The 15715-nt window shown below is 39.0% G+C and overlaps 1 protein-coding gene across 1 annotated transcript; it reads left to right on the forward strand.

Moving 5' to 3' along the window:
- Positions 1-4110: 4110 nt before the first annotated feature.
- On the forward strand, positions 4111-7080 carry LOC113311301 (LRR receptor-like serine/threonine-protein kinase GSO1). Its single transcript, XM_026560139.1, has one exon. The coding sequence runs from the start codon at positions 4111-4113 to the stop codon at positions 7078-7080; it is 2970 nt and encodes a 989-aa protein (XP_026415924.1).
- The last annotated feature ends 8635 nt before the right edge of the window (positions 7081-15715 follow it).

The raw sequence follows: 15715 nt of genomic DNA on the forward strand, positions 1-15715 counted from the left end.
GATACACCAAAACATGAATATAAACTAAAAGGAACATGACAAAATGTATGTCTCATCGCCAGTCCCAAGAGGTAATGGCTAAACAGATAGACTAAAACAATCAGATAAATTAGAAACATACCCAGTTAATTAAGATGAGAGGAATATCATTATGCACAGTGAATCAGATAAACTAGAAATATACCCTGCTTGGATTCAACCACATGGTTTATATAAACTTGGTTAGGACTGCGTTGAAATATATGTGTTGAGATTATTAGTCCCACATTGTTGGGAAATCTAAGATCCTGCGGTTTATAATCCCTTAGGGCCTCTCCACTCATAGCCAATTGCTTTTGAGTTGGATGCCCGTATTCTAACATGGTATTAGAGCTAGGTCCCATACGCGGGGTGTAGGCTGAATTAGTAGCCGTCGTGACCCGAGTGGGCACTTGTACACCCGTGACCGAATGACTGGTCACTCGTATGACCTGTACGTGGGGTGGACCGTGACCGATGTCACCTGCATACCCAAGACCCACACGTGTGAAGGTCCACGTGTTAGGCCGAGTGACTGGCCTTACACGTGAGGGAGGGTGTGAAAGTATAAATAGTCCCACATCCCTAGTTTCGTCATAATGAACTTAAAATATAATATGGAAGGGTCGCTCCACTCTTTGCCAATTGGTTTTGAGTTGGATGCCCGCAAACTGTAAAATGGTATCAGAGCAGGCTATTTGCGACGAGTCATTGACGCACCTATACTTCGCGTCACCCGATTTATTGTCCACGTGTTATGCGGAAACTCGTGACCAAATGACTGGTCACTCGTGTGACCTGTACGTGGGGTGGACCGTGACCTAATGTCACCTGCACACTCATGACCCACACGTGCGTAGGTCCACGTGTTAGGCCGAATGACTGGCCTTACACGTAAGGGAAGGTGTGTAAGGACAATAGTCCCATATCACTAGTTTCCGCATAATGAACTTAAAATATAATATGGAAGGACCGCTCCAATCTTTGCCAATTGGTTTTGAGTTGGATGCCCGTATTCTAACATGGTATCAGAGCTAGGTCCCATACGCGGGGTGTAGGCCGAATTAGTAGCCGTCGTGACCCGAGTGGGCACATGTACACCTGTGACCGAATGACTGGTCATTCGTATGATCTGTACGTGGGGTGGACCGTGACCGATGTCACCTGCACACCCAATACCCACACGTGCGTAGATACACGTGTTAGGCCGAGTGACTGGCCTTACACGTGATGGAGGGTGTGAAAGGACAAATAGTCCCACATCCCTAGTTTCCGCATAATGAACTTAAATGTAATATGGAAGGGCCGCTCCACTCTTTGCCAATTGGTTTTGAGTTGGATGCCCGCAAACTGTAAAATGGTATCAGAGCAGGCTATTTGCGACGAGTCATTGACCACGCCTATACTCCGCGTCACCCAATTTATTGTCCACGTGTTAGAACCAACGAGGCTACACGTGAGGGGACGTGTTGAGATTATTAGTCCCACATTTTTGGGAAATCTAAGATCCTGCGATTTATAATCCCTTAGGGCCTCTCCGCTCATAGCCAATTGGTTTTGAGTTGGATGCCCATATTCTAACAATATGGCTTTTGTTGGCCAAGCCCCTTTTACAATTGCACTCATTTGCACCGAAGAAATGCTTCTCAAAGCTGCAAAGGACTCTATGCTTACTTTATTTATATAATGTAGTATCATCAATGAATATTTTACATAAACAACGGCATCAACCTACCTGACTGGCCTAATAAAAATTGAATCACCAATGCAGATACGAGTGTTTTATCTAAACAGTACACTGGGATGATTATTTTCGTTTGAAAACAAATAAGAAAGGAAACTCAAGGATGTGAACGAACTGAGGGAGTATCCAGAGGAATACATAGCGTTGGAGGAAAAGCAGAGGCAAGTCAGTGAAGTAGCACCAATTCCCTCGAAGGAAGGAAACTCAAGGCTACTACCGAGAACGGTGTACAGCGTGGAGGGTGACCCGAAATATGAAAGAGGGGAGCCTTCAAATCCAGTCCCAGTGATACTCGTGGTTGTGTCGAGCGGGGACCGGGAATGGATCGATAAACAGAGATACGAGGAGTCAAGACGAAGGAACTATGAGCCACGAAGCTATAACGCTTAGTATCAGCAAAGAGGCAATCAAGGACCTAGGTTTGGAGAACGAAGACCGAATACACCAGCTTTTGAAGATGTAAAGCTCCCAAGACTCAACACAACCGTGGAAAAGGTATAGGAAGCCATAGTATTGACCGAAGATATCCCACCCCCGCCAAATTTGGGAAGAAAACCACCATCGAGTATCAGGAATCATGAGTTCTGCAGGTATCAATGGTTTCATGGACATCATACGAACGACTGCCGAAACATCCGGAGGATTATACATCGTCTATTGGAACAAGGGAAGCTCGCCCATTTTTTGGAGGGTTATGTGCAACCACCACCAACCCCACCTCGTGACAACCAACCAGTGTACCGAATCGAAATAGACCAAGGAACTCAAAAGTTGAACTGTAATTCGATAATACTAGCAGCAAAGAACATCCAAAATTTCCATGACAACATACTCAAGAGAGTGCATAAGAGGGACTTCGAAGGACGCGAGATATTCAGCGTGGCAAAGAGGGGGCCATTAGAAGAGTGGCAAAAGAAGGAGATAACGTTCTCAGCAAAGGACGCACCTGAGGGAGGAGCTTCACACGCAGACCCATTGGTCATAACCTTGAACTTTGGGAAATAATCCAAGTGGGATTTGGACGAGGTCAAGAAAGAAAAAATTTGGGCAATAGACAGGATCTTGATAGATACGGGGAACTCGGTAGACATCCTCTTTTATCATACATGTAGATGGAGCCTATGATGACATCTCTGGAGCTAATCGTGCAGGCTATTTGATGAGGGACTTCTCGAGCAAAGCTTTTTTTTTTTGTGCTTTTATAGTTTTTGAATTAAATTATGCCGAAGAAGATGAAGCCAGAGCTATCTGGGCTGTCTTGAAGAAAGCTATGGAACAAAAATTCACTCACATTATCATTGAAAGCGATGCTAAAGATCTCATCGACCAATTTTCAGCAGGCATGTTTGATGGAGACTCCAGAGCGGATGTTATTTTTAAGGATATTCAACAATTTTCTTCTAGTTTAATAGCTTGTGTTTTTAGTTTTCAACCTCATGTTTGTAATTATGTTGCTCATGATCGAGCTTGCTCAACGGGCTAAAACAAACAATTCCTCTATGTATTGGCCCGTTCCTCCAATTTGGCTTTTGCCAATTGTTGATGGAAATCATTAGCCTTTCTGAAGGCTATTGACTAAAGAAAATAAAGTTGCACCAACTAAGTCAGCCTTGGAGAAAGAGAAAGAAAAAGGGAAAGCAACCATAATGATTTTTCCTCTCAAAAAATGTAGTTAGGATCCTTCGATGAAGCGTAATTGAAATTCTGCAGGGACATATGGACATTGCTTGCCGCACCTGTACAGCAAGTTGTGAATGGAAGAAAAGCCGGATAAAATTGTGAAGAAGTCAAATAAATGGATGAATAAATTTTGGCCGAGAAACAGCAACGAAAAGCAAGAAAGAGATGAAGGAATCAAGCTTGGTAATTGTCCAATTGAATTTGATGGAAATTCTACGGGCCTTTTAATTTTTGGACTTTTGTATATTTGTTCTTCTCAATTTTATGTCAGTTTGAGGCTGTTGTGTCTATATTTGATGAGTGTTAGGATTGAACCTGACTTCTCAACAGACTGTTTAGTCTCCAGTGTGTGTGGATCACGTGTCACCACTTGCAGTTCTACAAGTCAAGCTAATAGTTAGATTAGTCTTTCATCACACCATGTCCACGGGAATCTCAAATCTCATCTCTAAAAGAAAATTCCACAAACACATCAATCATGGGCTGGGACACGAACTAAGAAAAAATTAGCTAACTGATGAGTTTCCAAGTCAAGCTCTAGTCGTTGTGAAGGAAAATTCAAACATTAGCTAACTGGAGTTCTTACGCTTAAAATCCAATGAATTGCTGGTTTTATTTATACCGAAGCCATTCTGCACATCCAGCAAACACTTGAGTTAGAGTTAGCCATGAATTCACTCTTTCTACAGTTCTTGCTCTTTTTATTAATTAACATCACTCACTGCCCATTAGCTTGCCATGAACAGGAAAGAAGAGCACTCCTTGATTTCAAATTCTCATTGGAGGACCCTGCGAATCGTTTATCTTCATGGCTAGATGACAACAAATATCGAAACTGTTGCGATTGGCAAGGAGTGGGATGTTCCGGTGATTCATCTCATGTTATCTCCATAAACCTCCGTAACACAGTCCTTGAAACCTTCTACAATGAGCAGCTCATTGATTTTTATCTGTACGATGTGCCATCACCAAATACTGCATTACAAGGTAAATTCTCTTCCTCCTTTGTCAACCTTAGTCATCTCGAGTATGTTGATCTTGCCTTCAACAATTTTGAGGAATCAAAAATCCCCTTTCTATTTTATGCTCTCACGAAACTCGTGCATCTTGATCTCTCCCACTCTAACTTCTCTGCTCCAGTTTCGACACCATTAAGCAACTTATCGTCCTTACTATACCTCGACTTATCTTGTGGTTATATATATGGAGAAAAAGAATTTTGCTTAGAATCGTCATCTATAAAATGGTTAAGAGGGTTAGTAAATCTAAAGGTCTTAATATTGAGAGGCATTGATTTACATGAGGCGGCGTCTTCCGAACAGAATTTTGCTGAATCAATTTCCTATCTTTCTAATCTTAGGATTCTTGATCTCAGTGATTGTCATCTACCAAGCACAGATTTTCCCACCCATGAGTTTTACAATCTTTCTCGTCTATCTTCTCTCACATTGAGAGGCAATTATAATCTAAATTTCGACATACCAGTACAGCTAGTCAATTTAACTTCACTTTCTATTCTCGACTTATCTGCTTGTGATTTACAAGGTTCAGTTCCTTATCTTCCTCAACTTACAAAGTTTGATGTGAGTGGTAATTTTAATCTTCGTCCTGATCTAACTAGAATGTTTCAACAAAAATGGCCTAAACTTCAAAGACTTTCCATATCAGATACTAATGCAAGTGGATCAATCCCGGACTCAATTTCCAATGCGCCATTATTGGTCGACTTTGATGCTTCTTTTTGTCGGTTTGAAGGGTCATTACCTTCTTCATTCTATAATCTTTCACAATTGCGATCTCTCGACCTCACTGCAAATTCAATAACAGGTTATATCCATTCCTCAATATCCAATCTAAAATCCTTAAGGACGCTCGAATTGTCTGGAAATATTCTCCAAGGTTCCATACCCAAATCAATCTGCGAGATGTATTCTCTCCAAGAACTTCATTTAAGTAATAATAACATAACAGGATTCATACCAAGTTGCCTAACAAACCTCAAGAACCTTACTGCATTTATAGTTGATGGAAACTCGATTGAGGGTACTGTTTCATTGATTAGTTTTATTAATTTGAAGATTCTAAGCCTGGGTTCAAATAGGTTAACAGTGGTTATAGATCGACATTTCCATCTATACTCTAAATTTAAACTAGAGGAATTGAATTTACAATCATGCAATCTAGAAGGCTTATTCCCTTCTTTTTTCGTCTGTAAATTGAGTAATCTAAAGTCTTTGGACTTGTCTCATAATCACCTAACTGGAATTATTCCAACTTGTTTCTCCAAACTCAATTTCTATACATTTGATCTGTCAAACAACAAACTTCATGGTCGACTGCCTCTTCCACCGCAAGCTTTTGATGCCTCTTCCTCATTTGATGTATCATATAATAAAATCACTGGTGAAATCTCAATGGATTATGGAAAACGACTTTCTAGTTTTTATTCCATCAATCTAGCTGGCAATGAATTTTCAAGTTCGATCCCATTTTCCATATGTTCAAGAGATTCAGAGTCTAATCCTGACTTTATAAACCTTTCAAACAACAAACTTTTCGGGGTTATACCTACTAGTATAGGGTACTCGCGAAATCTTAGATCTCTAAACCTCGGCAAAAATAACCTCACAGGAAATGTTCCAAATGAGCTTCAACTACTAAAATCATTGTCATATCTTCAACTTAATGACAACATTCTGGATGGTACTCCTCTTAGCTTCATCAGTAAACTTCAAGAGTTGCAAGTTCTCAACTTAGCGAATAACCACTTCGAAGGCAGTATACCCAGTGCATTTGGTTCGGCTATCGGATTGAGCATTCTTTCCTTAAGGTCAAATAAGTTCAATGGGTCAATCCCTCAAGAGTTCAGTCATTTGGTAAGACTCCAAATATTAGACTTATCGGGGAATAATCTAAACGGGTTGATTCCTAGGAAAATAGGAAACTTAATGATGCTAAGAAATAGACCTAACGATGCATCTTTGCTAGACAGTTCAGGAATTGAAGTGCAATTGCAGATGGTGATCAAAGGGATCATGATACAGTTTAAGAAACTGTATGCATATAGTTCTGGGATTGATCTATCGTGTAACAATCTTGAAGGCAATATCCCAGAAGAGATTGGTCTACTGAAAGGGCTTTCCACACTTAATTTATCACACAATTGCTTTTCCAGCGTTATACCACAAAGTATTGGAAGCATGAATGGTTTAGAATCCCTGGATTTGAGTTTCAACAAATTAACTGGACTTATCCCATACTCTTTAGTATCAATGAATTCTCTTGGGAGATTGAACCTATCTTACAATAACTTGAGTGGTACGATCCCAAGAGGACCACACTTTGATACATTGAGTGGAGATGGTTCAGCATATCTCAACAACAGTTTGTTGTGTGGCTTCTACACAAATAATACTTGCGAGGCTGATCAGAGAACTGACGCTACTGATGGGAATTCTCCAAATGAAGATGATAAAGATAAGTTGTTGCTGTATGCCATTGTTGCTCTGGGGTTTGCAGTTGGATTTTGGGGTCTATTCTTTGTTTTGCTTCTCAAGAAACAGAAATGGTGGTTCCCGTATTGGAGATTAGTAGATGTGGTTGCAGTGGGAGTCGCTGATTGTATGTGGAAAAATTAAATATCGTCGTGTGCTAAAATGTTAATAAATGGTACTAAATTTTTTACCATGTCTATATCTTTCTTTTACTGTTATTTCTTCCATGACAAATATTGTGCAGTTGAGCTTAAATCCAAACACCAGATAATTAAGCAAGCATGACATTTGTTCATGATTGTTAACGACAAATTTAGCACCAGGAATTCTCTTCCTTCGAGTGAACTTTTGTTCAGGGATAATAGGGCTAGCTTTTGTTCACTTTTTGAGTGCAAAGTCCCTTTTACAGTTCCCCTCGTTTGCACCGAAGCAATGCTTCTCAAAGCTGCAAACACCTCGGCCTCCACACTTGCTGAATATAATGTAGTATCAAGCATGTATATATAAGACAACAATGAGAAATACACGAAAAGGAACCCTGACTGACAAAATTTCATTGCAGATATGGTAGATCAACATTACCCCATCCAGCAAGAAAAACACCCCTAACTGCTCAAAGAGCAGCAAAAACAACACCAGTTCAGCATCAACCTAATATCCCTCCTCTGCCAATATGCATACTATCAAAATAAAAAATAAAAAGATGGGAATATACCTGTACAGATGAGGAGGGTTTGGAAGAAGAGTTCTTGAAATTGAGAGCTAGACTGTGGAGTCCAAGTTCTGCTATCCTCTTCTTATTCTCTTCAAATTTTGCCAATCTTTCCTCCTCGTAATCACTTTTCTGATTAACAGCAACCATTATCTTCTGATTTCAGAACCGCACTATGAATCAGAGACCGTCTCTTCCTTGTGAGTTTGAATAAGAAGAAGAATAAAACCCTCGTTTTGATCTGAGGCATATTGTGGAGTAGTGGGCGCTAAGATTGGGGATTTAAAACGGAAAAGATCTCGTGAGAAGTTGGAATAAGGTAAGACTATATTCACAAACGGTAACAATCAATATTTTGGTAGAAAAAAGATTTCAGTTAATTCCCAATTCAAATTTTGATTTCATCCAAAATTCAAATAATTAGGCAACAGGTAGACACCATGAAAATATTCCAGTCATGAGGGAGATTTTGAAATATTGAGTCAATATTTGACCAAACAATTCTGTTTCTTGGGGGTTCAGAACCTACTACAAATATATGGCCATTCACAAGACCAAAATGTATTTACATGAGCACCCCACAACCCCGGAATCACCACCATACAAATTCCTAATCTGATCCAAATTATTCAAATCAGGCGAAATACCACCATGCATACACAATATCTTGTCGTCGATAACCGCCGACACAGGCAAACAGTTAAAACAATCGGTAAACGTTTTCCATAGCCTAACATTAAACCTGCGTTTACACTCATCATAGAAACCGTAAATCCTATTAATCGAAGCACATTCATGATTCCCTCTCAGTAAAAAGAAGTTCTCAGGGTATTTAATTTTGTAAGCAAGCAATAAACATATTGTTTCAAGACTCTGCCTCCCACGGTCCACATAATCCCCTAAGAACAAGTAATTTAAGTATCTCATACTCTGCATTCGTCCAATTGCAGTTGGCATGGTTTGGCGTAGATTGATCTTCAAAGTGGCTGCTTTCTCTGTCGGTAAGGATATGACCTCTTATTTGGGTGATTACCAATTCGGTGTTGGTGTTCCTGCCGAGGGTGGGAGTATTGTACATGCTGTAAATGGCATACTTGAGCTGAAAGGTCACTCGGACACGATATCAATGCTCCTCATTGAATTCTCTAATGCGTTCAACATGGTGAGCAGATCTCAACTTATCAAAGAGGTTCGTCTTCATTGTCCAGGTATCTCTCGTTGGGTTGAATTTTGTTATATGCAATCAGCTAAGCTCTTCTACGACCAATTTATTTTGTCTTCCGCCCTTGGAGTACAGCAGGGTGACCCTCTCGGTCCCTTGTTATTTGCTTTGACTCTTCACCCTCTAGCGAAGATTATTGCCTCCAGTTGCAAACTCGATTTGCACGCCTGGTACCTTGATGATGGTACAATCATTGGTGATACTCTTGAGGTATCTAAAGCCTTGCGCATAATAGAAATTGAAGGACCTAGTAGGGGTTTGCATCTCAATATAAAGAAAACGGGAGTCTTTTGACCTTCTTTTGATCCCAGAAGTAATGATGAGGGTGTTTTTCCTCTTGATATTAGTAGACCATCTAATGGTGTTAAACTTTTGAGCGGTCCCGCGAGTCTGGATTCGAAATTTATTAGTGATATGATGATAAACAGAGTGAACAAGATTGTTCAACTTATGTCTGCCATCAAAAAACTCAGGGATACTCAGAGTGAGATGCTTCTACTTCGCAATTGCACAGGTGTTTCTAGATTATATTTTGCTTTGCGAACTATCAATCCGGCAGATCTTCATCAAGCCACTGAGATTTTTTATGATCATTTGCTCAAGTACTTGAGACTTCTTGTTACTGGCGATGGTTCAAGTTTTGGTCATTTATACCATGGCAGACACCCGCACCTACTGTTATCTTGCTTCTCAGAGTCAGACGGATGCAGTGCAAAAGGTGATCCTTGGTGACTTATTCTCAACAAGCAAAGGTTCTGCTTATCAGTTGGCTCTTCATAACTTCATTCAGGTATGTGGATTACCTTCTTCTTATTGTGTCGATGATACTTCCCCCCCTTCCATGCACTCCCTGGCAGTTACTTACTTTGATGCAATTAAGAAGAAAATCCCCGACCAATTTTCTATGTCTGCAAGAGATTCTATTCTATGGCAGTGTAACAGAGTTAAGCACGCACTGTACCTATTAGTGGGCTTAATCAATGTATCGGGCCGAGACAGTTCAGAGTTGTTCTGTGCTACTCCCTGGGTATCCCATTGTTTGTTGCGAATAGTTTATGCTCAAGATGCAATAGCCCTATGGATATTTATGGAGATCATGCGCTTCATTGTGCTAAAGATGTTGGACCCAAGTTTCAACATGACTTTGTTCGCGATGTAGTTGCTGACATTTGTTATAAGGCAGGTGTACATGTGCGTAAGGAAGTTTCCCTCGGGTTTCTGTCGGATGATGGAAAAGATTTAAGGCCTGCTGATATCTTTGTTCCTAACTGGGAAAATGGCCAAGATGTTTGCATGGATGTTACAGGGGTTTCTCCTTTCACTGGTGAAGGTACACGCTCTTTTGTTCCAGGCAAGGCTATTTCTAGTGTTGTTTCGCGAAAACGCACTAAATACTTGGACAAGTGTGCATATCATGTCTATGGTTTGAGTGTTTTAGCTTTCTCTACTTTAGGGGAACTAGGGGATGACACTTTATGTTTTTTCAATCGTCTGAAGAATTGTTTATCTAGCAAAGACGTTAGTAGGGGTTTTGGTAGTTTTATTTTTCATAGATTAGGTATTGCTATTCAAAGAGGTGTTGGTGCCTAGCTTGTTGCTAGGTTGCCCACCAAGTGTTTGTAATTTCCTATTTCTACTTTGGTTATAAAAAAATTTTAATTTAAAAAAAAAAAAAAATTGGAAAGATATATATTATTCCCTCTGTTTCTGAAAAAGTGAAAGTATCTCTTTTCCAGAAACCAATGGAGTATAATTGAGATATTAGTAACGACAATGGTACTATTTTTCAAGAATATAAATGATATACCTTCTTCTTTTTTCTTTTTTTTTTTCCTTTTTTTTTTAAATAGTTAGATAGCAAGCTTCCATTAACTAGTCAGAGTAAAGCTTAGATAGATCTCTAGTACATCAAAATTCAAGAAATATAAAGAAATCCCATACATAATCAGTACAAAATCAAAATCTAGCAAGAAAAGAGCCAAAATGTTGAAGGATGACTAAAAACATGTATGATAAGAGATACGATTTGATAGGAGAAGAAATGGTTTTAGGATCGGATGTCCCCCATTTTTGATGATTTTCTTCTTCTAGAAAGAGAGTGCTCCAAAGGAGTTTTTCCTGCAACACTTGAACTGAGCAATGAAGATTCTGGTCGCCGGACGTCGCTGTCGATGTGCTTGAAAGCTAGAAAACCAATCAAAGAACGACCATGAAAGTCAGCTAAAGGTGCTATGAAAGCACAGACAGAAACGCCATGAGACGTATGTAACTTGTCGCTGGCAAAGGAGAATGATCGACTGACCTAACCCTAAAAGACATTAAAACCTAGCTAAACTATGAAACAAAACTAAAATACGGAAATGGAAACAGGGTCCTACTCAGATCCACCCCAAGAGGGGATAGATCTGAGCAGAAGAGCTTGCCGGAAAAGATGGGTTTTCTCACCTGAAATCGCATGAGAGAGAGGGAAGAAAAAAAGAGAGAGGGTAGTGTTTCTTTGTTTCAGAGGAATTATGTTTATGAGAAGAATATAAATGATGTACTCAAAGTTGTACAAATTACAGAGGAATTATGCTTATGACCCACATGTCGAGACTTTGGGAGAGACTCATTGAATATTGCTTAAGGAGGATAGACAGCGTAATAACCAAATCGGTTTTATGTTTGGGTGGTAGACAACAAAAGCGATCTTCTTGAAAATACAACTTATGGAGAGATAGCGGCAGCAGAAGGACCTGCAACTGGTATATCCACTGACTTGCATCGTGTATGCAAAAACTACCGAGAGAAATCATGTAGTGAGCTCTTGAAAGAATAAAATCCCCGTAAAATATGTTACTCTCATCAAGGATATATATGTACGATGTTGTTGTGTCTAGTGTCATGTGGTAACGAAACTTGAGTTCTTCTATTTTTTCCCTCGTGACTGACAAAGTTAGAAGGCACATACAAAGGGAGATACTTTGGTGCATGCCCTAACCCAATCCTGAATCTATGTTATGAAATCATATAGTTGTCAAAAGTGAGTGACTGCTCATCAAAATTGTTACAACATGAAAACTCATAAGTCTGGTCCCATTGATGTGAAATAGTTTTGAGAGCTTCGATTTCTTTTTACTTTGGGCCTTGAGTTCGCCTTCTCGTATATGAAATTATCCTGGATCTCGAGAACACGATGATTCGTGTGGAATAATTTCATATATTTTACCCAACTTTTTCAGTGTCAACAAACAATTTGAAACACCTCGCTTTTTTAGAACAAGTCCGACTCAAATATCAATGATTCGAAGCACTTCTTTTTACCCTATTTCGTAAATCCAAGGACTCGATCGTATGGATATGTATAATACAGAATTTCCAATCCTATCAAGAAAAAGAGGGGAATGGATACTTAATTTAAAGTGAATAAACAAAATCTCATACTCGATCTCATAGATACATTTTTGCGACAAAAATCTTGCTCGCAAAAAAAATGCGTTTTGGTGTTGAATTTTTCCGTCATTAAAATAACTTTCATAGTCAATTTTACTTTGTTGGTGAAAAATACTTTTGTTGATAATAAATTTTTAGTTGTTAATTAATTTTTCTCGTGACCGTTCGTAATTTTGTCGCGAAATACTTTCCCAAACGGGGTATTTGAGACAACTTCGCGACAAAATAAAAATCCATCTCAGAAAATATTTTGAGAAAAAAAGGGGATTTCCAGACAAATTTTTTTAACACTAAATCCCCATTTTCTTGTAGTGCATGCAACACCACTTTCTAATTTTCCAGTAATGCGAAACTCAAGTTCTCTGCATCAGTATCAGCTCACCAACAAACCCATTCCATCAGATTCATTACTACATCATCTTCATCACCAGTAGCCAATTCTCAACAGCAACTTCTTGTTCTTGACCTTGCTGCTTCAGAAACCTAATTTCACAACCTCCAATTCGAATCAAACCCTAAAATTAACAAGAACAACCCCATCAACCTCAGATTCATCTTAATATTGAAATTGATTAGTACCCAACTCACTGATTCTCAAATTCTTCTTCTCTGATTCTTCACCATCTTCAAACCTCAGTTCAAACTCTAACATCTCAATTATAAAAACCTCAGATCCCCTTTTAGATTTGAACAACATCATCTTAGTCTTCACCACCAACTGCAACAATTTGATCTCATGAACCCATCCATTTATTCTGTTGCTAATTCAACTCCTTATCTTCCATCCAAATGTCCCATCAAAATCACCTCCATGAACGTCTCCAGCGAGTGTAGAATGAGCAAAGGAAAATGTGTTCGTCTTCATCTCGACCCAAGTTGAGACAAGGTATAACTTTGGGAGAAGCTATTGCCACCCACGCTTCAGTTAAGAGCTACCAGGTGACAACCCCTTGGCTCCTGCTGGATTCCCAATATCACCTGTGCTGGAAATGACAATTATGCCTTTATTGATCAACTTCTTTCTCTTTTGCTCCAATGACTCTGAAACACCTATAAAACTCAAAAGCAAACATAAGATACATAATTTACATGAAAACTCGCAAAGAAAGCATAAACAATATATAAAATTTAAGGTGTTTACAACACCTATCATTACACACTCTTGATTTTGAATGGTACAATTTCTGATGGTGATTATGAAGTATGAACATCTCTATGTTTCAGATTTTAGGTTTATTTTTATGTTGTTGTGAATTGTATCCTGTTTTGAGACCCTTTTTGTGATTATGAACATCTCAATTGCATGATTTATGCTTCCACCAAGTGGTTTTATATGTTAGTTGACAGATGATCTTAGACTCAGACATAGTATTTGGTTGTAGGATGTCAGCATTGGTGAATAAAGCTTGTATTATGTTTTGAGAATCAGCATCTCAGGAATCTTTGTGATTTGTATTCATTGTCATATTGTAGAATTAGGTGTGTGGGTTGTATATGGTAAGTAGGGTTTGTGTCAATTATGTGCAAGTCGAATATGACGCAACCAACACAAGACAATTTTTGTTAGTCATGTATTGACAGAAGATATAAAAATATAAAGATGAAACATATATAGATGTTCGTAATTTTACTCTTCACCATATTATAGATTAAGACTAGGTGTGTATATGCCTCTCTATCAAGTGAATTAGACTGGATAGAGAATCATTTTTGAATTTCAAACATGCTGTAATTTCAAAGATGCATGGAAACTATTAAGAAACACTAAAGTGAAATTTTTTCAGCACACATTTGTTTTCATTATAGTTTAGTCTTGTACATGTTCCAGTTCTTTGCATTGTAGTTTTAGTTTCTAGATTACAACCTGCATCTCCAACATTATCGACACACAATCATCGGACAATATAAATAAACTGACTTCATCATATTGCATTTCATAAAGTTACAACCTTTCTGTTTATTCAGTGTTGAGCAACATTTGACAGCAACACTATCATGTTCATAATATCCAGTTACACACAAAAAATCCAAGTACCAAAAACAAAATGAAAAAAGCAAAATAAACACAACTTTCCCCTGTATCATCTCCAGCATTTTCAGACTCCATTGCCATGACCAAAAAAGAAATCATGATTCAGTGACTTACCATTTTCCCTTTTATAAGGCTTACTCGTTATACCCGATCACTCGGAATCAGACTCTTCCTCCTCATCAGACTCTTCATGTTGTACACATTCCGGGTCATCATCTTCATCTTCATCTGACTCCGCTTCGGAATCGGTCTTTCGGGCCAAAATTTCATCATTAATCCCAAGAATCTCATCTTCGCGAAAAACCGCAAGTGACTCATCTAGGTCAGATGTGTAACAGTATGTATTGGAGATATTACTGACACTATGAACAACAACAACTGTCTCTTCATCTTCGGTAGCATTTGCATCACTATCGCGCCGCCCATATTCTTTTGCCTCTTCCTCCTTGATCTCCTCCATTTCCGCCAACCTAATCCTTTTCTCCCGCAATGCATAGTACTTTTCCTTCTCTGCTTCATCTTTGAAGGGATCACAGAGACGCTTCTTTGGTAAAATCTCTACCGATTTCTTTGGAGTAATCTCTACCGTTTTATCTTGTACTTCATTTTCCGCAGCATGCATATCTTGCCAGAGAAGAGCGAGTTCAATATCACTCAACAAATCACTTACTCTCTTTTGTACTTTCTGGAGATCACCCTTGGTCATCTGCCCAATCATCTGCATAGTGGCAGATAACCTTTCTTGTCTTAGCCTCTCTTCCCACTCTTTCAATTGTTGCTCTTGAGTAATGGGGGCTTTACCCTTTCGTCTGCGTCGATCATCATCACCAGCCATTTTGATTGATTTTATTTAGAAAAAAATTCAGATAACAGTTGTCTCCCTCTACAAATTTTCTCTCTGAAATTATTTACTCTCTGACCCTTTGGTTTCCCCCTTATAAACTAGTCTAACCTAAAAGACACAACAGTTGGTAACAGAAATAAACTCTAAATTCTTGCAGGGTCACGCCTATTCGCAAGAGAAAACTTTAATCAGTAATATCACCTGACAATAATAACTGCCAATTTAGGTCTAACTTCAGATGGTTTTGTGGTTGAAAACTTGAATGGGCAATTTGTAACGGTACCCCTGCTATGAAGAGTAAAAAACGCCTATAAAGGAAATTTGGTCATTTTCACAGTCGCCTGAAATTTGCTGCCGGCGAGGTAATTTTGTCATTTCACCGTCGTCGTAAAATTTGCTTTCGACGGAAATTTTGCTTTCACCGTAGTAGGATCCATCCAATATGATATTTGACATCAAAAACCTCACCCGGACGAGAACATTGGGTCTGTATATGGTAATCTTGCAAGCTGAGTTCCATAATAGGTTGCAGAATCC

The sequence above is a fragment of the Papaver somniferum genome, chromosome 9, assembly GCF_003573695.1.
Source record: "Papaver somniferum cultivar HN1 chromosome 9, ASM357369v1, whole genome shotgun sequence".
Classification (NCBI taxonomy): Eukaryota; Viridiplantae; Streptophyta; class Magnoliopsida; order Ranunculales; family Papaveraceae; genus Papaver; species Papaver somniferum.

Bases quoted from the DNA above. Each gene is read 5' to 3' on its own strand.
- LOC113311301 (XM_026560139.1), top strand. From the start codon at position 4,111: ATGAATTCACTCTTTCTACAGTTCTTGCTCTTTTTATTAATTAACATC.